This window comes from Conger conger, chromosome 8 (genome assembly GCF_963514075.1).
Source record: "Conger conger chromosome 8, fConCon1.1, whole genome shotgun sequence".
Lineage (NCBI taxonomy): Eukaryota > Metazoa > Chordata > Actinopteri > Anguilliformes > Congridae > Conger > Conger conger.
This window is the reverse complement of record NC_083767.1, coordinates 17,431,052-17,455,196: the sequence shown is the minus strand read 5'-3', so window position 1 is coordinate 17,455,196 and position 24,145 is coordinate 17,431,052. Positions and strand designations below refer to the sequence as shown.

The following is a 24,145-nucleotide window of genomic DNA, read 5'->3' as shown; positions in this document are numbered from 1 at the left end:
TATTTATAAAGCATATTCCATACAACTTTTTCCAATAAAAAGTCCTATGCATAAAAGATCATTAATTAAAAATTGAAGGACGATAAAATAAAAAATGAAAATAGAATCACAGAATCAACGTGAAGTTGAAAAGGCAATATACAAAGACAGAAAGGTTAGAATATACAGAAATCAAGCAACAAAAAAGACAAAATCAATGACTAAATTATAAATACATATACTAACTAAAATATATCTTAAGCAAATACAGTTTCAGATGTGTTATGCTTTAAATTTGCTAGTAAGGATAGACTTTCCATAGCTTCGGGTCAGGAAAACAAAATGCTGGCCTCTCCATTTCTTTTCAGCTTTACGGTGGGGATGTATACTGTTACCGCTGTTACACACCGCGATGTGAGATCTGCTACAAGCGTGCAATCTGATCCTTCATCCTTCATGACTGGCTTAAAAAAGTACTTTCCACAGCACTCACATTCATGGAGAGAAAATTACATTACATGAATTTTACATTTTAATCGTACTATGCAACCAGATATTTCCTGCAGCATTTAAGGTTAGAAAACTCGGTCAGTAGTAGAACAGTGGGGTCTTCACCAGCAGCCTTCTGGATGAAAAAGTTGTGCTATTTCTGCGTATTCGAAACATGGCTAAAAACTACAAAATAATAGAATAGAAACATCACATGTACTGTATATTATGTCTTGGTCTGTCCTCCAAAACCACATGTACTGTACTTTTTTTCAAATACATTAATGAAATATTCAATGTGAATGCTTAATATCCTCCTAAGTCATGGTAATTATTTGTGTCCCCTGTATCTCAATAGCCATTATATTCTAATATGATGAAACTACAGAACAAAAAGAATAAAAAAGATAATAATATAATATAATAAAAAAACATAAAGATATTTTCACTGCAACACTTTTTGTCACCCTACATACATTATGTAAAAAAAATCTTTAGTAAAAAAGATTTCTACACCTAAGTCTGAGGAGGATAACTCAATAGCTCTAAACAAAGCCCCAGTGTTAAAGTTCCTGTGTCTCATTTTGAGATGAATGCACAACATTGCACCGTAGCAGCATGGTGGATTATAGCTGAACAACACTGCGCTCAAAGAATAGAGAGGCCTCTGAATGTCAGAATAGATGAGGTTGAGGAACACTAATGCCTGTGTGAAGAAAACTAACAAGAGAGGTAAGAAAAGAGCCAATAACAGACTGTCGGGGGGCACCAGCTAAAGCACTATCACTTTGTGCAGTGATGCACACCATGGTCCAGACTCAAATCCTGACCAAGCCAGTGGTGATCATGGGCCTCCACTGCTCAACTGTGCATTATCACACATGAAAGGAGAGGCTTGGTCACCAGGGTTTACCCTACCCCATTACACAAGATGGAGTTCACTGACCAATCGTGTGCTCGCACCTGCTGCAGTGCATGTACTGACTGGCTAAATCCATATTTGAGAATCCAATCACATGCTAGTCTAAAATTGAGAGAGTACTGATGGAAGAGATAACTACAGTTGGCCATTTGTAGAAAATAAAAACACCATGAAGACATTTAAAAAGCGAAAACATGAAATGTGCCTGTAATTGAGGTAAACTACAACACCGGGGGAAAACGATCTTGCAATTGAGTCACTAACAAAACTGTTATTTTGAAGATTGGTTTGGAAGGAGCAGAGTAACTGAAGCACATCGGTTCGCTCACTGGCAGCCTCGCACGTCGGCTATAAGTACCGTGTCTTAATGAGCCAGAAGGCTTTTTCCCAGCTTGATATCTGTCTTTCATGATTTAAAGCTTCTTTTTCCCCGCTGCGACACGCTGGCGAGGTCTGTTTGCGCGGTGCCAACTATGACAGCACCCGCGAGCAGTTATCCGTGAGGTGAATCAATCTTTTTCTTCCACCGCCGTTCCGCTCAGACAGACGATGGAGCCACGCCCCCCTGTGCCTTAACCAGCCGTACGGAGAAGCTGTGGAGATTCCCCCCGGCCGCGCAATGCAGACCTTCTGAGCCGGGATAAAATAAATAAATAAATAACTGGAAACACGGAAGACCGCTAAAGACCCGCACGGACGAGTGGGTCTTTGAAAGACGCGAGATCCGCCATCCATTATTCAGCAACGGCGGAGCTGAGGGGTGTCCCGCGATTCGCTGAGATGAATCTGGCTCCAGGCTCTTCCTTCCAATCCTCCTCACTTCATTCAGCATTCACTGTCCGTGTGCATCTGATTGGATTCGCTTTGATTCCCGCTACTCCCTTGTATAAAGGGTATAAGCTCTCCCTGTACTGTCATGGTGCAAAGGAACCAATCGCAAGCCAGTTCTTCACACAGCAGGTGTTTAAACAGCTTGTAGTTAATAAAGGCAAAGGTTGAATACCGGCAATCAGGAACAATGCAGATAAGCAAGTATGTAGTCGATGAGCCAGGCAATGGGTCAAACACAGGAAGGCAGTCCAAACAAGCAACAGTACAAAACACAGTCCAAGAATCGTAATCCAGGAAGCCAAACAAAGTCCAATAACAGGAATTGCAAACAAGAATCAAAAGTCAAATCCAAAAGAAGACGTCTAGGTACACAAACCGGGTGGGTACACAAAACAGGCAGGCAGGAAAACGCTGGAGAGTATGGGGACATAACGATATAGCAAGGAAATGAACAAACAGGCAAGTTTAAATACACTGAAAATTATCTTAAACAATGAACAGGTGTGAGTGCTGGGAAACAGATAATGAGACACAGGTGAGTAATGGGCTATGGGAAGTGCTCAGGGACAAAAAACACAAGAACAAGAGTAATGAAAAGGAAAACGCTAGGAGGCAGGAGCATGGGATGTGACATGTAGGGTACTTTCTGGTAGATACAGTAGCCTACTTCATTATGAGCCACACAATGGTTTCCTTTACTGCATGGCTTCTAGCAACAGTTGTAAAGGATCCTTGCCTTTAATAGTTCATCTGTGCTACATGCAGTTTGCCATGAGGCAGGCTAGCTCTCCTTAGAGATATTGGTGAGGGAGATTTTTCCTCACAGATAGACATTGTTTGTTACCACATTATAAAAACAGGATTTCATTAAGTGATTTATAAAGGTGTTATGACATGTCAATGAAGGTGTTACACCGTCTTCAAGAATGTAAATTTTGTTTGCTGTCTGTGTACATGCGGTCATTTGTGCAGCTACAGATTACAGAGTGCTAAAGGGATTTGGCTCAGAGAGAGTCCACCTACACTCAAAGAACACCACCAACGTTAATGCTGTACAGGCCCGAGCCCGTTGCTCACTGCCAAGTAAAGGATCCATGACGGAGCTACCATCTGCCCCACACCTTCTCCCTGGTTCACCTGGGAGGTGTCAATCCCACACACTTCTGCCCATTCAAATGGCTGCATCATCTCAATCCCCCAAACCCACCCTGCCGTTTCTGTTTGTTCAGTGAATACACAGTCACATAGCACTGTCCACACCAGCTCATCATTCTACTGGCAAAAATTCTAGCTCTCTCAGACAGAATATGTACGGTACGCGTATACTTTATGATTCAGATATAAAACTGTAAAGAAACACTGGCAAATAAGGAAGAATTTCATAACTTCATAACAGAATGGCACAGCTGCAAAATAAAAAGGTTGTATAACAGTACATGGAAAGAAAATATACTGTGAATTAGTCATTCACCCTCATTATTTATTACCATAGCCAAAAGCTTTGTACACAGTAGATTACATTGCACCCTAGAGAGCACCAAGAGATAACTGCTTTACATTGCAATGATTTAACGTGTGTTGGTAATGATATCACAGCAATTTGCTGGCCATTGTACCCTGAAAAACAAGCATACTGTAACAGTGGGTGTACAGTCTAGTTTACATGTTAATATGTTTTCTTGCAGTATTATCTCTAAGGTCTATATTTTAAATTGTACACAGTTCTCTGACATTGTATTCTGTTTGAGAGAGGCCTACACATTAGTGAACCTTGGTTTTTGATGATCGCACATACATAGCACAACAATAAGCAGTGTGTTCTAGAAACCTTGGTACTGCATTGTAGGTCAAGTAAAGAAGCGTGGCATCAATAATAATTTGGTCCGTGTATTTTTAGCTTTTGTTTGCAACCACTTTCACTGTTTCTTCATCAAGCTAAACTGCAAATAGAACTATTCCCTGAAAAATAATCTCAAGTTTAATTGGCAATTATCACATAAAGCTAAGTGTCTGTATTGTTGTAAAAACTCTTACAAATATGAGAATATGAGAGTACAGACAAAATATTTTCCAGGAGGGAGGGGTGGTGATATCTCATGTATTTAAGTCAGAGAGTTATGAAAGCTTGGTACACTCAACTGTATACCTGAGATTAAGCATGGCCTCAGGTGTAAGAGTGGGGGACAACTTTATATCAATGAAAGCTGGCAGTGGTCAGGAGGCTAGAGCACAATCGAGAAGGGGAAGCTGGGTTATAGCTGAGAGCCAGTGAACCATGCGCTTATCACATCATGGAGGAGGGTTAGTGTAGCATAGCCACACATCTGTCCCTCTCGTAGACATCAGCCCCCCATTTTATCCTCTCCATGTCTCTCAGTCAGGGCTGTAAGGCCCAGAGCAAAGCACACACAGCTCCATCAGCCTCAGAGAGCAAACAAAGGACATGACCTCTGTGTACGCAACAACTGAGAGCAACGGAACAAAGAAGAGCGGAAAGTAGAGGAGGAGGGGGAGAGGAGGAGGAAGATGAGGATGAAAGTGGGAGGTGAGCTACAGAGGAGAGAACATGTGGGGGAGGTACGCAACTTTGCGTGAACACAGACATAAAATATCAGAGCCTTTCAGCGCACAATTCACAGAGAAACAGGGGGGTGTTGTGAGACGGTGCGTGCCCGGGGGTAAACCCCTGGAGAACCCTTGGTTCCTGGCACCACCTGGGTGTGATGTTAGCGTAGCTCTGTGATCTCCAGAAGGCACGGAGCGGAGAGGAACAGAGTGAAGCCTAGGGGAATGATCACAGAGCTCTGCAGCAGCCAGACGCAGCCTGACAATAATAATAATAATAATAATAATAATAATAATAATAATAATAACTATACCACATACTCCACCTGACCCATGAAACCACTGGCACTCACATAAGCTCAGTCACACTCTCACACACAGACACACAAACAGAGAAACACACAGACATGCACATGCACATACAGTATACCCACACACTAATACCATACAAACATCAAGTTCAATAAACATACTTCACATACTAGATATACTAAGAATTTTCTTATTATTACTTATTATTACTTAGAGAGAGAGAGAAAAGGAAAGACAGGCAAGGAGAGAGAGAGAGAGAGAGAGAGAGAGCATAAGTATACTTTCAATTCCCCTTTCTTTCTTGTAGGTATGCTAGCCACTTGTTTTTTCCTGTGTGAAGGCACATGTGAGTGGGTGTACACTCACAGGGTCAGTCACTTTATACTCTGTTCCCTTTCTTTGATTTACACTGAGGGGTGGGGGATTTTTAATGAAGAAAAGCTGCAACACAATCCAACACTGGAGCCAAATCATGTGACCTGATGACACAACATCCACTGTGCTGATCCTGTCCAGAACCATTGAAGCGATATCTAATGTAATTCAAACAAATTTGTTTGGATTTGTTGGATTTACCAAATGCAGTCCATCACCAACAAACCTTATATTTTAAGGCTGTTTGTCAAAAATGACTGCACAGTATTTGGACAGCTGTCCTATAACAGGTTCCCCAGGCGTAAATAACAATAGATTATGTTTTAAATTCAGCTAAGCTAAAAGGAGCATATCAATCATAAGAGTCAATTCCACCAAAAGCCTTTTAAAAACTAAATTATTTCACTTAAAATTGAAAACTGACATGATCTAATACCCCAGACGCCACCTTCTTAGTCATTCGGACAGAACAATAGGGAGTGCTTGACATATCTCTCCATCTCTCTATCACTGGTAGGCCTAATTCACAGGGCATCACTCACAGAGAAATAAAGAAAGAAAGAAAAAAAGAAAGAAACAGGAAAAAGGACAAAAGAAAGAAAAAAGAAAGAGAAAGAGAAAACAAAGAATAAAAACAAAAAAGGGGTGTGAGAGATGCACTTTGTTTATCAGTGGTATCTTCATGATACCCCATGAGGAAACTGCGAGTGAGAGAACTGAAAAGAGAGGAATATGAAGAGATGGAAACAGCAATAGAGACTGAGAGAGAGAGAGCGAGAGCACAAAGAGATAGAGCACAAGAGAGTGAGTGAAACATAGAACAGAGAAAGAGAGAGAGAGAGAGAGATATAATACAAGGTTTGGTTGTAATACTGCATATTGTCTATACCACCAAATTAAACATATGAAGGAGCCCTAATACCAGGCAACATAGAGTAGTGTAGTTTTAGTCCAGTGCATAAAGCAATTCAAACAAAATCTTTTAAAAGATTTTAGCTTGAAATATCTCGGGAGAGCCTTGACTAATATGCCTACGTATGTGGCGAACATATTTCTGAGCTGCACTTAATTTTGCTTATCCCCTCAACATTTTATGCCGAGCCCAAGACATAACACATTTCACTGGGACAGTAATACAGCTGGATAAAACTGTCTGCTGATGTCAAGTCAAGAAGTAAGATGTCAAGAGGTAAGCATGGCTGATGTAGTTTCAGCAGTGAACATGCCGACTAGAACGAAAGCACTACGACCATGGCTACAAGAGAACACTTGTCACATTGGCTATTGTTGGGCACGGTGTAAATATTACTGCTTGTATAGATATGATGTCATATACAAATGATCATATCTATATGAACAGTAATGTTTACATAGACCCAACCACACGTATGTTACAAGTATTAATACTGGCTGTGAATAAAACCATGTATCTCACCATTTTATTTTCTAATGGAAAGCAAAGGTTGATTTTAACTTTGAATAAACGATAAGCTGTTTTGACACAAATTAGTGTTCCACAATAGTCAATGTGAACAGTGTTCTGTGGTAACCATGGCATCAGTAATGAGGAAAATGAATAATGTAGACTCCCTTTTGACAAACACAATAAAAGCTTGTGCTTTCCTTTTAATGTGTCTCACATCAGCAGTGGCATGCTAATAAAAACAGAATTAAGTACCTCTGAGGGTTTTAACCAAGGGGCCAAGACTGGGCATGGTTTCTGAAGCTCACTTCCTGGTCTTGGTGATAGACGTTGCTAACTAGCATAAGTACTGTTGGCTCCAGTAGGTCTTTCAGTCACCTGTTACAGTGTAAGTCAATGGTACCAATGTACAAAGTGAAGGATTTGTTCCCACAAGAACATTTCATCACAATTAGTGTTCTTTCAGCATCTAATGTCTCCCTGTCTGCCAATTTGTTAAGTCATTGTATGATTTGGATAATATTTTAATACTTTGTGTTTCACCAATCGGATTTGAGGCGCTGCCTAGTCAGATGGGGTCCCACCTTTTACCACAGTCTCCCACAGTCTCTGGCTCTAATTTGTATAACATTGCAGCAGTTTTGTGGCTTCAAAATGCTTTTTTCAAGCCCATGGAAAGTCAGTGGGTGACATCACAGTGATGTTGTCATATTTCTTTTTACAGTTTTTGTCTGTGATATACAGTGGGTCATACATGTCAATAACTGTGATATAAATGTCAATAACTTGAGTTTACAGCTTTTTTTGTACATACAGTATTTATCAAGCTTGCCAATAATTCTGGAGCCCACTGTACATGACATACATGTGCATATTTGTGTTTACAGGAGTTCATGTATGTGACCGTGTGTGTGTACGTGTGTTTGTGTCAGTGCATTTAAAACAGCATATCCTGCTATATCCCGTCCTAGCAGCAATGGAGTACCCACCCCGAATGAAACACCAAAGCACCCCCAATTAAAACCCAGTTAAATGCCATAACATATGCTAATCATTAAACAAAATACACATAGTGCTAAAAGAACTGTATTTTTCCCATAGCTTTAACTTCTGCACATACGTACCTTAGAAAAAAAACAACAATTGACTTGATGTATCCTACCCAACTCTCCACCACCTCTCCATAAACCCACACGCTTCCACCAACACCTCATCATCACACCGAAAATATATACATACACCTCCTCCACCACCTCGCTATGTCAGAAGCGCAAACACGTCCTCTGGCACTTCACCACGCCAGCAGAACAGCAGAGCTGTCTCACAAATTCAACACCAGAGCTCACACCTAAAAGCAAGCCATGGAGCAGGTGATGAGTTTCTGTATCTTGTAATGAAGCAAATGGAAAAAAACCTCATTCTTAGCGCTTAGCCTCGTAGCTTCAGTCAGCCCACATTAAGCCTGCCTCTTGCGCTTTCTCAGTTGGTGGCTGCTCACTGTCTTCCAGGAGCCAGGATGAGTGACATTCCTGCTTAAGGGGGGCCATGGTTTTAATGAAACTCGCCTGTCAGATGAAGGTTTGGGGTTGCGGGGGAGTTAGTTCCACCCCTGCTAGCTCTATTTCTCAAAATCTTGGTGGAGAAGTACAGCAAGAAGCAAGCAGAATGAAGGCTCTCCGAGCGGCATGGCAACTGATTCTAAAAGCTCAGAGGGGAGGGGGCGGTGGGGGGGGGGGAGTTGGAGCAAAGAAACAGATGAGAGTCAACACCTGCTGAGGTCAGCAGTCCTGGCGTATGCGGGCTTTTCCCTCTGAGCTCTTAATGACGGAAATGGAGATCGAGCTCGGGCTGTAGCACCAAACAGGCCAGGCCTGCATATCTCTTCCTTTATGCTCCCTCAAGTGGGTCCCGTCTGAAATTAATCCTCAGGTGAGAAACCGGAAAGAGATTACAAACATGGAGCGCAATGCAGCTTCAGCTCCGCGCCCAGGAACACGGCTGTTCATTTCACCGCGGGATTTACGTATTTCGATATTTTTCGATATTTTTGTGCTGACGGTGTAAAAAAAGAAACTTGAACAGCACTGATATATTGTAACTCCGTATAGGCTAACAACAAGAACGGGAGAGGACCTGCGGGCGTGAAGGCCTGTGCGCGTCTGCGGGTGATGAAACGTGCGTTTTCTGCGGTCGCTAGGTCAGGCGTGCGCTGTGGTTCTGCAAACATCTGTGATGTGTTGGGAGCTGACAGCTCCGGGTCGCGTAAGTCGCAGTGTGTGTCAGGGTGGCTGAGACTCGGACCTTAACGCACGCCGCTTCGCTCAAGGTTCCGCTGCCATCTTTGATAAAAGCAGACAGTGCTGTCAGCTAGTTCTTTCTACGAGGGCAAACGTAAGAGTGCAGGAATACGGACAAAATGACCTCTTTCAGTTAGACAACGCCAAGCCAGCAGCAGAGTGTATAAACAGTACCTACTTTTTAAAATGGATATTTCTGTTTAATTGGGAACAGGTTCTGGCAATACTATTTTTTAATTACTCTAAACAGTCTCTAACAGCCCTCATGTCACATGTGTTCAAAAACACATGTGACGTGAGCACCTAACATGTGAGGAGTACACGTGAACAACGTATAGAAATACTGTAATTCCATTTGTAAGATGAAAACGGAAGACGGTAACCTATGGCTAGCCACAAATTTTGTTTTCACATGGAAATTTGCACCTTTGCATTTTAAACAGTCAGTAACATGAAATGTGAAGACACAAACCACCCTATATTTTTCCCATGTCGAATCAACATGTCATATTTTTGTGAAATCTAGATTTTCACTAGTTATGTTGAAAAGGCACATTTCATGTCATTCTTTTTATAAGTATGGTAACAGCCAATAGGTTACAGGACAAATATACGATTGTAGTTGCAGGAGTTTGCCTTACAGTTGCCTTTAATTATTATATCATCTCATTGGTAATATTTTAATATATATACTGTATATGTATATACAGTATGTGTACCATTAGCTCTTAAGATTGTCCCATGAGAAAATAAAACTCACTTAAAATATTACCAATGAGATGATATAATAATTAAAGGCAACTGTAAGGCAAATTCCTGCAACTACAATCGTAGCACAGCTCCAGAGACCCTAAATCAGGTACCTACGGGCATGTGTCTATGGGCCCTTCTTCCAGGTACCAGTGTCTGATTCCTTGGGGATTAGAGGCCATATCTCTGACCTCCTTCTACTCCTGCGGATGCCCCTGGGCCCAGATGGAAAACAGAGTCACCAAACTCCAGCTCATTCCACTGATAAATATCCCCATCCTTCATTTCTTCCTCCTTATCTCCACTCCATTTACTTTAGAGCTTTCCCCCAGCTGGCTCAGGATATTTTTTTACACATTTCCGTAATTACCATTTGATGGCAATAATGAACACTCTCAGGAATCTAACATGGATGGTATGGCACACCAGGAAGACAACACGCCAGAGAGCTCATACACAGGCTACGAATGCGGCACTGGTTGTGTGCTCGTTACAGAAAAAAACAACTTCTTTCTTGTGCTTTTATACAATTGCTGTTGAATTTGGCGATGAATCATAGATAGATATTTCCTTCCAAAATTGTCATGCAAAGTTATTGCTAAACCAAGCAGCAATGTGCAGTGGTATGCATTTGCATGACAAAGTAGGTTACGTTCACACACCACACTTATTACTCCCAAATAGCCTTCTTTTACTCGCGCTGTTCTATCTCACTGCTTTTCATAAAGCTTTAAATTCAAAGTGTCCTAATTATGTGTCTGCATAAAACATTACATTCTTTGCAAGGGCAAGGGACAGTCCTTAAATGCACTTTTTGAGCTCTAACTGGCTCAGGTAAAGAGACACCACCAGGTTGTATTCCTGCATGCGTTCAACCGCCTTCAAATGGGATGCTTGGCTGAATTCCGAGAGGCAGCAGTTGTGTGGGAGCCACAGTGATCACGCAAAAACCCACATCAGAGAGAAACTGCGGCCATAAGATGGCTTCCCCCGGGAAGAGGCTTGGAGAAGGAGGAGGAGCTACAGGTTGGTAGCCCCTTGAGGGCTGTGATAGGTCAGGACAGCTGCTGGGTGGCGGGGAAGAAGGACGCATGGTGCCAGCAGTCACCCACAGCACCAGACCTCAACTACAGGCACAGCACTGCGAGGGTGACTCACAATATCACCTGTCACAGCCAAACACATCACTGCACTACCGGCCCACTGTGCTCTGTGCTCATAGTCAATGTTATTTTAGATAAAGGCCTCTGATAAATGAGTCAATGTAATGCTAAATGCTAAATGGGCGGCTTTTATATAGCGCTTTTATCCAAATGGCTTTACAATGAATGCCTCTCATTCACACACCCACCACTGGTGATAGGCTGCCATACAAAGCACCGGCCGGCTTGTTGGGAACAATTGGCGGTTAGGTCTTGCTCAGGGACACTTTTACATACCCAGGGCAGGAGATCGAACCAGCAACCTTCCGACTGCCAGGCGACTGCCAGATTGTTATAATGAGAATGTAGATGTGCTAGCACAGCTCCCCTAGGGCACCGTTGGCTGTCAAGATGTTTTTCAATGGTTATATTGTATTTTTGGATAATTATATGCTTCCTTTTGCTTAAATGGCTTGAGTATTATTTCAAAGGTTGTGCTAGCTTAAAGGTGAGCGTTAAACCTAAGTGAGACACATTTTCTGAAAACAAGAGACACAATTAAAATGAGACAGAGGACCATGTTTCAGAAATTTGTGAAACCCAACAGTATCTGATATAAAGAAGGTTAAAATAACAGTTCACAAAAGTGACAAATGGTAATGGGTCTCTGGAATGTTGATGTATCATTCGCAAACAGAAAGAATAAGTGAAAGTGCTGTTAGATTAACACAAATTAAGGGTTATAGCTTGACAACGCCCATTAAAAAACAACAATGCCCCAGCAAATTCCAACCAATTGAGGATGCAAATAATGGGTATATTATGATGCAACCTTGATCAAAAGTTACATTATTTCTTTCAAACATTTCATAATGAGTACCTCCAGTCCAAATGCATTTTTATCTCCGAATAAAATATTAACCAAAATAAAATAAACACGGAAATGTATCTACAGTTCCGTGATCAGTGTCAGGGGGGAAAATGCCCTCCAAACAAAGGCTCTTTGCAACAAACCAGTCGATCCTCCATGTGCTGACATCTGAAACCCTGCTTTCAGATGAAATCAGCTGAAGGCTTCAGCCTGGGCCAGCACTGGATGCCTGCGCTCTGCACAAGCACAAGGCCCTTCTGGGGGCAGAGTAGCTCTGCCTGACACCTCTCCCAGCTGACAAATGCAGTGAACTAAACTCCATTGTCATTTTCCCTGCTAACAGCCTATCTGACTCAAAACAGTTTCTTTATGACCTAAGAATAGACATTTCCCCCATTCACGCCGAATACGGATATACTGTACTCAAATAATGTCATTTTTTATTTTATTTTCTTGAAAATAATTCTATATCCAACCTACTACAGTCCCATTTCTCTCCTAGATGTTCATTATCATTGACATTTCTGATATAAGAATCCCCACACACATTGAATGCTGCACGGGGAAAATTTAGAATTGACACAAAATACCATGTGTAAACAGTTTTCTGACTGTACTCCGGAAAGACACTATGCATCATTTCAAAAAATATTAATCATAAAATTATATTGAGGAAAAGACCTACCATTAATCCCTCAAAAATGTACCAATGGTATTGATATTGTAGAGTCGGTTATCCTTATCTGGTCTGCCATAATGATAACTTTGCAATCAAACAGCATTTGTACAATGTCATGAATGGGATTCAGCCCTTTTATAACCCTGTTGTACCTCCCATAAAGCCAACATAATGCCCTCATTAGCATGATAACAAAGTTTCATGATCAATTTATTGTCAATCACAATTTTGATGATGCAAGATATTGTGGTGCACTGTGTACACAATGTAAACTGTTCAGGACAGGAGCAGTCTGATTGATTTAAGACATATAAACTGCTGTCATTCCAGGAAGGAATGGTACACATAATGGTAGTGTTTACATCATAGAAATTGTCCCTTTTTTAAGAGATACATAGATAAGAAGCTATGGGTAGCACATGACAGAACACCAGGGAGTGCCATTTCTTAATGGACCTTGATATGACATCAATGACAGCCCTAATTTGCAATTCTCAAGTCTCTCAGCAACATTACATCTTAAAAATAGACTGCATAGACAAAGGGCTGAGAAGATGGTGGTTAGCAGGCTATATCTTGCATGAAAGCATGCAAGGTGACAGCATCACATCACTTTTCCATTGACATACACAGGTGGAAGTGGTGACACTGTTGTTGCACTTAAAGGTTTACAAGCTCAGCTCAGCGAGTTGCTTCAGTAAGTGTACAGCCTTTAATAATATTTTTTAAAAATAACAATTTGAAGTTAAAAATATCAGCAAATTAGTGCTATGTACACTTTATTAGGTATCTATTAGACTTATCTTTTAGACTTTTTGGTTGTCTACTGCTGTAGCCTATCCACTTAGAGGTTTGGCACATTGTGTGCTCAGAGATGCTCTTCTGCATACCACTGTTGTAATGTGTGGTGTTATTGTGTTATTGTCACCTTCCTGTCAGCTTTGACCAGTCTGGCCCTTCTCCTCTGATCTCTCTTATTAACAACGCGTTTTTGCCTGCAGAACTGCAGCTCATTGGATGTTTTTTGTTTTTCGCACCATTCTCTGCAAACTCTAGAGACTGTTGTGCGTGAAAATCACAGGAGATCAGCAGCCACATTTCTTCCCCATTCTGACATTTGGTCTGTACAACAGCTGAACCTCTTGCATGCTGCATGCTTTTAAGCATTTAGTTACTGACACATGGTTAAATATTTGCATTAAAAACTGGTGTACAGGTCTACCTAATAAATCACTGAGCGTATACTGTCCATTAGATAAGGAAATGTATATGACATCCATCCACTATGCAAATGTAGGAACATGAATGATAAGAATGGGGTGAAAGGAGAGCACTACTACTTTCAAGAAGGAAGACACTGAATAAAATAGTATAAATAAAATTATACAGCTGTAGAATTGTACTTATAGTTGTACACTGACAGCAAAAGCTGCACAGTAGTGCACAGTGTGTAATAGCAATGCTTATACATTTTTACCATTGCAACCTTATACAGTTAAGTGCTCTCTTGTGACCAATCCCGAACAGGCAATGTCAAGGAAAGGTTGCCTTTAAGTCTGCCGGCTTTCCGGAAAGAGTGGGTACTGCTAAATCAAGCATTCCATATTACCATTCTTAATTGCCTGTTCAATTGGATACGTACAAAGCCCTTTACAATCTGAGTAAGAGAATTTTCATATATTTAAGGTTCAAAGAAAATTAAGATTACTTGGAGGTGCACTGCGGTGGGCAGGCTCACAGTGTAGACTGAAATAATTACACACTGATTAACAGAGGCAATTTGTCACATAAAAGACAGAGAGATTGGATTCACTGCCAGGCACCTGAGACATACTCAAAGTTTCACTCGGGGCTTAAGGGCCACCTGCATATAATATTGGGGTGACGCTACAGGGTTTAGAGATCAGCAAAGAGCTGGGGGCAGAGAAGCAACCTAATATCGCATTTTCACGAAGAGTCAGGTAAGAGTTTACTGCTGTTGAGAGATGGGATTTTGCAGAAATGCTCTGCAAGGCTAATAACTGAGACTCATACACTTATTGGCAGGGCTGTAACTGATCAGACGGCTCCAAGATAAGAGCTGACATGTTTAAACGGAGCACTTGTTTATTCAAGGACTGGTGGTAATGGTGAGAACGGACAAGCTGCCCAGCAAAGGCAGTTTAAGGCACTGTGAGCCATGCATTTGTAAATAGAAAATGAACAAGATTAAATCAAGGGGAAAGGCAGAAGTTTACAGAGTAAAACAGAAAAACTAATGGGCCAAACAAGGACAAACTGTTTTTAAGTACTCTTCATGGTTGTGAAGTGTAAAATTATCTATTCTAGGGTCAATATAACAGTTTGCTATTGGAAAACATTTTCCTTACCAACATTCTAAGCATTCTTTACCATGGCCAAACAGATTCTTTACCATCATGATAATAACAGAATACCAGAATATTCTAGATAATATAAGGCTGACTGCAGCAGGCAAGATGGTCAGTCCAAAGCTGGTCAATTTTAACTCTCATAATTTCACAAGTGAGAACAGGATGGAACAACTGTTTTTAAATAAAATTACTCTCAAATCAATTTAAATTTTTGTTCTTTGAAGTTGGGGAATCAAATAAAGCAACACAAAATGGGTCATATTTTTGCCCAGGAAGGGAGGGTTTCAGTTGGTTGGGATTTTACTGCATCCAACTCTGACCTACTGGACCACTGCCCCCCTGTAAAGTGGACACAAGAAAGCAGCACCTGCCTGTACCATTTCAGAGGAGGCATAGTAGGTGTAAATACCAGGAAAAAAAATTCTGAACTCTTGTCTCTTGTTCATCTTTTTATCTCAACCCCAAATGTATTCATCGTATTGCAAAGGAATTGGCCTTGCTGTTCCAATAATTTTGGAAGGGACGGCATGTGATCTTCCAAAATGAAACTGTATTGGTTGTTATAATGTTGAATAATGTACTATTCATGAATTAAGAAATGCCATGGAGTAACCAAAGAAACAAAGTTCTTAAACTGTGGCAGGATAGCAGTTATGGCCGTGCATGTGTGTGTATGTGTGTGTGTATGTTTTTGGGGTGGGGGTTGGGGCCACCAGCACAAAGCTGAAGATTTGCTGGGCACATCAAGCAGGTAGCAGAATCCCCGATTAACATGAGCTTACTGAGGCTAACACCTGCCTGCCAGGAACAATGACAAACAGCTATAAAATACAAGGGCCCCTATTGATGGGAAGCAGAGCCTGAATCCACATCCTCTTATCAGCCTGTAGTTCCAAGGGACAGTACCAACACACAGCAACACAATGCTCAATGAGAGGTCCTCACTTCAACTTTCCGCATAATCTCAAGACCAGAAATCTGCTGGGTTTTCTCAGTTTTAGCCAATGGCTCCGTCCATCTAATGCTGGCTGTACACAGTACAATCTCAGCCGTCTTTTACGATTGGTACATGTCACGCTGTGCAACACTGCCCCGACAATATCCCGTCTTTCATTGCTGTCACACTGTGGGATCAGATCCAAGAATTCTATAATAAGAGCAGAGATTCCAACCAACTATTACAGTGGCTACCTCATCTGACATCCAGGCGCGGAATTTGAGGATGGTGGAGCAAAAAGACAACTAAAAAGTTATTCTCAACACACTTCGTTTTCTCACTTTCCTATTGGATATTAGCGACATTGTTACTGACAGGTGTCTCAACATTGGCTATTTATTCGGGATGCGAAACGGTTTGACAGCGGTAGCAAAAGCGATGCCATTTTAACGGCGAGATTCAGTAAATCGTCTGCGAGTATGTCACACTGAGAGATCCAATATTTTGGCTCACAATTAAAGATTTCTCCTACGATTTGGAAATTGTGGCAAAATTGGCACAGTGTATACCCATCTTAAGTCATACAACGGGAAGGAAATGGTGCTGAAAACCAACCTGTGTAGGACAAAAACAAAAACCCAGAAAGTACTATATAATCTATCCACCTGGGAACTGTGTGTCTGGTACACAACATGAATCCAAAAAGTGTTGAAATTGTTGACTTTCTCCTAAAACCTGTAATTGAATTCAGCCTCCTCACAGATCAGCAGGCTACCACAATCCTTCTGAAGTAGGATTGTGGAAAAAGAGTGTGAAAGAGTACAGTGTTAGGTGGCTTGCCAGAAGTTTTAAGATAACATACTGTTTCTTGAACCAATTTCTGCTCTATGAGGGCAAATTCTCGAATATAGGCCAACTGTCAAATCAGAGGAATGACCATAGATAGTCATTGGTATCAAGAGTATATATGTTTACAGGCCACCATCACTGTGCATAAAAATGAGCTTAATGAAACTCCATTTGAAATATGTCTGTAACTAGAAGTCAGACTGTTCAAAATAATAATTTCACATTTAATAACTGATGTGCTAGCCATTGTTTTGTTTTTTTGCTGACCTATCACAGATATAGAAAAGTAACCTAGGTGACATCAGCCACAGTCTTGTGTCAGCAACATTGGGCAGCATAAAATTTTACATGGTCCTGTTCTTTTCAACAATTTTGATGTTTTTTGTTGAAAAATGATGTTGTTCAGATTATCTGTCATTTACATAGTGATATTGTACAAACTGTATGAAAGTGCCCTTTCATCACCCTATTGCAATTTCCCTCTTTCCAAAACAGGGATATTTATCAACAGGGACTCAACACAACATGCTTTTCTAACTCATCTTATAAAGGCTTTTAAATACATTTCTTCATAAATGTGTAAGGGACTTTTGCTACATTCCCTGACTTCAGCTCTTTGTTCCATTCGCCAGAAAAATCCAACCCATATTCTGCAGGAGAAACTAGTTCCTCTAAAAATAGACGTCTTATTCAAAACAGCAATTCGCCTGCCGTCCACTGGGAACCCAATACCTGGAGGTGTTCTGTCCAATATCCTCTAACGTTGCACTGACACACTGCTGTTAGAAAAGCCTGTATTGGAATTTCAATGCAAATGTTTCAGATCCTGTGGTATGCAGAGGCCTATTCGACAGTTTTAACCTTCCATTGAAAAGGTAAGGGAAAGAAATTTGATCTATTATTAAGCATTAAAGACAAGCTGAAACGGAAGTGATAAGATGTATATGTGTTGTTGGAGGAGTGTTTGAAGGGAGTCGGATTTGACTGTGCCACTGCGTGAGAAGTATATTGTTTGAACAACAGACTGGAACACGACAAAGTAAAATCTCGTTTTCCAGGAAGTGGATGGAAAAGTGCTGCTCTAAACTTCCGTTTCAACTTTTCTTTAAAGAATGGGTTGGGGTTCCTGGCATGCAAACAATTTTGAAAAAGTTAAGAAATTTCAATGCCCATATTTATGATCAGCTCATTTTTATGAAACCATCAGTAAGGACCCTACAATGAGTGCTAACTAAGCAGCTGGGTCAGCACATTGGATGTGTCCCTGCTTGGATGATTGGCTTGAGGTCTGTCTGGCAATGTGACACCTCAGTCCTGCAGGGGTAAAGGAATCTGGAAAACAAGCTGTGGAAATCACTGAGCAAGCTCCCAAAGGCTGCTTGCTCCCAAAGGCTGCCATTTACTCCACTCCAAGGAGAAAAATCCCAGAGGCTTTTCAGCTCTCCGCCTCTACTATCTCTGTCAACAAATATGAGCTTTGCTTTGTGACACACATACTCATTCATGGTTTTAATGCCAATTCGTTTTATAACCCACAATGCACCTCTCAGAGGAAGTGTTTATAAGCGCAGTACTCATAATTGCAATCCTCAGCGGCAATATAATGAATCGACATTTTCTCTTCTAATGAGTGGTCTAAATTATACAAATCTGTTTGTGTCTTCTTAGACAGAGCACCAATTTTCAATTAACAGTACACTGGCTCAATCTTAGTCCAGCCTCTCACTTAAAAGTATAAAGATTAAACTCGGTCTGTCTATATAGTGTCTGTGTAAAGAACAGGGACGGTGTGCACCACGGGATTAGAGCACATATTCACATCTGCCTCACAGAATCATTGCTGAATTCAGTCTAATGAGGAGTCCATCATAGGGCAAATACACATGTTAGCTAGAATAAAAGTGAAATGAAAGCTCACGCTTCGCTGGTAGTTTCAATTGAGCCAAGGGGAGTAAGGAAATGAGGAGTAATGATTGACCCATTTTGAGAGGGGCCGGGGTTGGCTACAGTTGAACATGATGCTGACCTTCGCCATCTGCCCCTCCTGTAGAATTTTTACGCTTTATCCTGCAATCCACATTCATATCAGCCCGGAGCTGAGCAGAGCTGCTGAAGAGAGAGATATGCTACACAATGAGGCTGCATCAATTATTCAAACTAATTATCAAACTAAGTGTTTAGAATTTTTAGAACTGAGCAATGGTCATACAGTCAAATTCTAAATCAGGGAGTTTGCAGAGGAAGTACCCAAAAAGATTGCTTCAGGCACTTGTGGAGTAACACAATAGCCCAATGGCATCATTTCGACCAAACATTAGTTTACTAAATAGCTAACTGAATGCAATCAGTGCTTCAGTGGTGTTTGTACATGTAGCCGTCTGGTAACTAATCTTACGGACACAAACTTGGCTTTCTCTTAAAAATCATGAGCTTGCCTAAGCCACCTGGATGGCGAAGCTGGGCATCAGCTCATTTTTCACCAGCTAACATTACCAGCTAGCATTAGCTACCGTATCCCTCTAATGGCTAGCTAGCAATGAAGTCAGCAAAGCCCAGAGATTTCTACCAAGCAACAAATAATGTCTCATAGCTAAAATTATATCATTTAGCTCAGCTGGCAGCAAGCCTCAGGATCCAGATGGTCAGATCTTGAGAGATCTCAAAATACTTTCTACTTACCATCTGGGAACAGCACTTTCTGAAGCGATAGGCATGGCAGGGATGTTCCAGCATAGACATTGGTCAGATATAATTGGTTAGAATCAGAAATTTGGGGATCGTCCGGACTCAAAGGGCATGTGTATAGGGGGTTACCTCAGGAAACCCCCAGAAACCCCCAGAAAACAACACCACTGACTAACCGGCACTCTGAACAGGGGTGACATTAGCGCAGGACGCAAGAGTGGTTGTCTGGCATTTGGAAGGTTCGGTGTGTCAAAGTGTTCCTGAGCAAGATCACAAACTGATTGGTACCTTGCATGGCAACTGTTAGTGTGTGAGTACGTGTGTGAATGGGTGAATGAGAGAGAATCAATTGTAAAGCGCTTTGGATAAAAGCACTATATAAATGCAGTCAATTTACCCTTTGGAAAAGGACCTCTTATACCAGTAGTAAGATCCTCAGTCTTGTGCAGTTAAGATTTAGGCAACCAAAAACACAAGAGCATATTATGGGATATATAGAGGCTATATTCCGGCTCTAGTTAGGGGTCTTTTTCCCCAGCACATTTAAATACATCATTATGGCTGCTCTGTAATTACCCAGGCAGTAAACCAGAGTTTTGGAAGTTCTAGTCCTGAGGGGCCAGAGTTCAGCAGGTTGGTGGAGTTACCTTTCAATTATCAGCTTATTTACACCAGCAGCACCACATTAAACGATTACCAATTCAGAACAACTCCAATCATACAATTATGAGGGAAGGTATATGGATCAGGTGACATTCTTGTTCCTCAGGACAACAGTTACTAACCCCTGCTATAAAGGATGACAAATTATTGTCTTTCAGAGAACAAAAAACCATCAACAGCCATGGGAAAAGTTTCTTAAAAGAAAAATAAATGCACTGTGACTTTTGGACAAAATGGTAGTAATGCAGTCTCTTGAAGGCTCTTGAGGTCAAATGTTGTCGGGATATGCATAGGGCAACTAGAACAATAAGATCACATAGCATAAAATCACAAACTACATACAGTAGTTTGTTTCCTAGGCAACTGCTTCGCTGCCTCACAACTGCAGTGTTTGCTAACAGTCCGCAGAATCGATATCACACCTGTCTCCTTGTTAGGCCATCAGAGAGGCAAGCTAGGGAAACTCCAAAGCTTTCAATAAGAAAATGTTATCATTTCGTTCCCCCTCCTCGTCCCAGATTCTGAGGCCAAGGACTTCCCTCACCCCAGAAAAAACAGCCTGCTATTGCCAACAGAGATAGGCTATGTGTCCTTGGCAGAGCATCTGCTCCAGCTTGAAGCTCTTCAAAGCAATGTACAGCAATTAAAGTGATTAGGCTGAGGGACAAAATGGTAGTAATTTTGTCAGGGGGAAAGGTGAGCCATATAAGATGTTGAGGTGTGTTATCTAACATGATACATAGTTTAACTGAGAGATCACTTCCCAAGAGAGTCGAACAGGAGGAAGGGTTCAGCATGTGTAGGACATAAAAAACATTATTATTGAGCCAATGAGAACACTTGACATTCTAACCAGGAGGAGCTCATTCACAGGATGTGCATGTATGGAGAATCTATTTGTACCAAAAGTTCTATGCAACCCTTACACATTTTGCCCCATCCTAAAAACGTACTAAAATCCATGATGGATCAGGCTTGTCGGACTTTAATTGTGTGTGTTTAAAGAGCAGGGCTAGTTTTAAATACTCCCACCCTTCCCCCAGGTAACTCTTTCATCAAATCCTGTCCAGGGATCTCTCTTTTGAAGAAGGCTCCATATTTAACAGGCTCTGGTCCTATCAAAACCAGCCAACAGATAGACAGATTAACGTGCTATGACTCCCACTGGTCAGTTTCTTTATGGATAATGGGTGCACTGCAAAAGCCTATGGGTATTCAGGAAACTAAGGTGGCCTTGATGCGTGAAGAAACCATTCAATTCCACTGGGAGTTAAATCGTTTGGTGCTACATTTATGTACCTACAGGAAGCTGGCCAGAGTATAACAGATAAGAGAATCCAGTCAATCTATGGAACATGCCTGGAGAAATGCTTTATTAAAGCAAACAGCAAATTCTTGTCTGAATGCAAATCAAGATGAATAGTGTAACATGACCCTGAACCCCCCTCTTTATTTTCTTAAGAATATGAAATTGTGGGTAAGGGAATCTCATCTTAGAAAAAATACTGCACATTTGGTTACATCTCCACTGCATTCAATGTAATGGTTAAAAATGATTAAACCTCTTTGAAAAGCAATGTAATTAGCATCATTATCATATATTATAATCAAAACAATGCATCCAAAATCAATAGGGTGCCTCAGTGATATTAATGTTCAGCACTCTGAGAAAAGGTGCACCAATTTTGTTTGTGTTAACCATTACAGTCAAACTGGTTTTTAAAAGGCTGCTTTGAATAGATCTATGCGATCTATTTGAGTAGATTAATTTCCATGCGGTGATGCTGGATTTTGCCAAGCAACAAGCAGGGCTGGGAATGGTAGAAACGAAAAGCGCAGCAACATATGGCATGGGAGCTTACAGGATTATTTAATTAAGCCGGTGACTCAGTGGGCCACACCTAATCGCAAGATTGTCTAATTGTTTATGACCACCAAACTGGTGCAGACTTAAAACCCAATCCTATTGCACCCCTTTCCTTCTTCAATGTGACCCTGTACACTGCACTCCCTAATTAAAACAGCACCTTACCTGGAAAGGCAAAACAAATCACGTGTTCCACACTCCCAAAGGACACCAAAAGTACAGTACACAAGCCACCTCCAGTAAACTGAATCTAATCTAACAACCACACATAGAAATATATCTGCTACACTCAACTAGCTCCAAATTCCAACTGCAGTCTCTTTTATCATTGCTAAATCAATCCATTACAAGCACATTACTGTGTGTAAATGCCCTATAGTCTTTTGCAAGTGATTTGTGCACATTCTTAGACAACATATTGGAGAAGCAACTAATCCTGTTAGGAATATATACAGCCACTGATTTAGTATTTGCATTAAATGGACTGAGCCTCCAGATCGATACAGTGAACAAATTGGTCTCTTCATCATTAGAGCCGCAGTGTGGGTAGACGGACGGCGACCTGACATCAAAAGCTCTATTTAGATTACACGCATGCCTGACCACACTTCTTGGCAGAGACCGAACATCGCTTTTGTCAGTGGTCTGCAGCGCTTACCTGTGTGAGGGAAACGGAACGTGAGAGATGGTAGAATAATAAAAGCTCACCTTTCGGGAACGGGTTGGGTTGAACAACATACAGAAAAGCGTGGACCATGTGAAACAGGATCCCGATGGGTCCCGGTTCATAATAAGCCAATGTTTCATAAACTCCAGCGGGAACGAACCCAAAATCCAAAGTTTGTGACCGGGGCTTTATCGCGGCCGCCGGGGGCTCGCTGGAGGTGAACCCCCAGTAAAGGAGGCATATCAACCCTACTTTCAGCAGCATGACAGTTGTTGGTCAGGTTAACAACAAGCAGAACAGCAGAAATAATAATGTTAACAAATAAAATCTAAAATATAGAGGGGTGAGGGCTTCGGAATTCGGACGGAAACAATGTAACACCGTCCGTATCTCGCCTGGTTTTCAGTAGCAGGGAATTATAGCAGTGCTGAGGAAAAAATTAAGTCCTATTTTTCAGAGAGAGGTTCATGGTGAAAACGTCCCCTGGAAAGGGACTCCTCAGACGCTGATGGGTCTCCTCTCCAGATCTAGCGATCCTTTACTCCGCGGTTTTAGTAGTCTTCTGCATGAGTGTGGGAGACTGCGAGCCTCGTTCTGTGTCAGCTACGTGTATGCGAGAGCTGGTACATCTCTGTGTGTCTCTTGTGTGTGCGCACACTTCGGTTGCCGATGACAGCGGTGTTGCTGTGGAAGCTGTGAGTGGAGGAAAGGGGGAGAGGCGGGGGCTGTAAGGGGTCTGGCAGCGAAGGGAATCAGCTGCCTTCTTGTGATATGCTCCCTCTGTTGGCTGTTTTTTGCTGAAGCCGTGGGACTTGGAGCGCAAAAATACGGACCGGCTCGTTCACAGACCGACTCCGACAATATCATAACAGCATAAATATGCTGTTCTATGACATTAGTGCACTCAGTAAATCCATACGGAGCTAACTAATTAAGCCTTTGATTACACAAATGTAATAGAGAAGATAAACGAATAGATTACGTATGTGATTAAATATGCCTTTAATGCTCTTTAAAAGAAACAGCCTACATAAACAATACCGGGTTCCATTTTTATAGCATTGTGCATTACATTGGAAAAAACAAGAATGTGAAACTCCGCATAACACTCCATGCGACACAAATTCAGTGGGTGACTGGGAACAGTTATTTATGAGAGGTTTTAAATTAGTAGGCTATACGAGGGCCGACAGAGCACACAAATTATGTACTATAATTACACGTGTAATCACATTAAGTGTTGAACATTGGCGATAGGGTAATATGTGTAAACAAAACAGCATAGTTGTTGAATGAAAAGCTACTTACTGTACATAGCTATATAATTACGCTGGCTACAAAATTACTGTTAAAAGGGAATGTTTTGTAGCATTATACATTTAACAATGTATTTGACTTATTGTGAATGTAATGGAATGTAACTGAAAACTTGGTGACCTTTTGTTTTGTAGCGTAAATGATTGTATTCTT

At 41.3% G+C, this 24,145-nt stretch overlaps 1 protein-coding gene across 12 annotated transcripts in view; it reads right to left on the bottom strand.

The window, feature by feature from the left end:
- prom1a (prominin 1a) overlaps positions 1 to 23,300 on the bottom strand; it is a 62,659-nt gene extending 39,359 nt beyond the window's left edge. For all 12 annotated transcript variants that reach the window (XM_061251769.1, XM_061251774.1, XM_061251771.1 and 9 more), the window contains exon 1: positions 22,717 to 23,300. In XM_061251769.1, the coding sequence (XP_061107753.1) occupies positions 22,717 to 22,939 (223 nt within the window). In that variant the 5' untranslated portion in view covers positions 22,940 to 23,300. The remainder of the gene's footprint in view (positions 1 to 22,716) is intronic.
- Between the last annotated feature and the right edge of the window lie 845 nt (positions 23,301 to 24,145).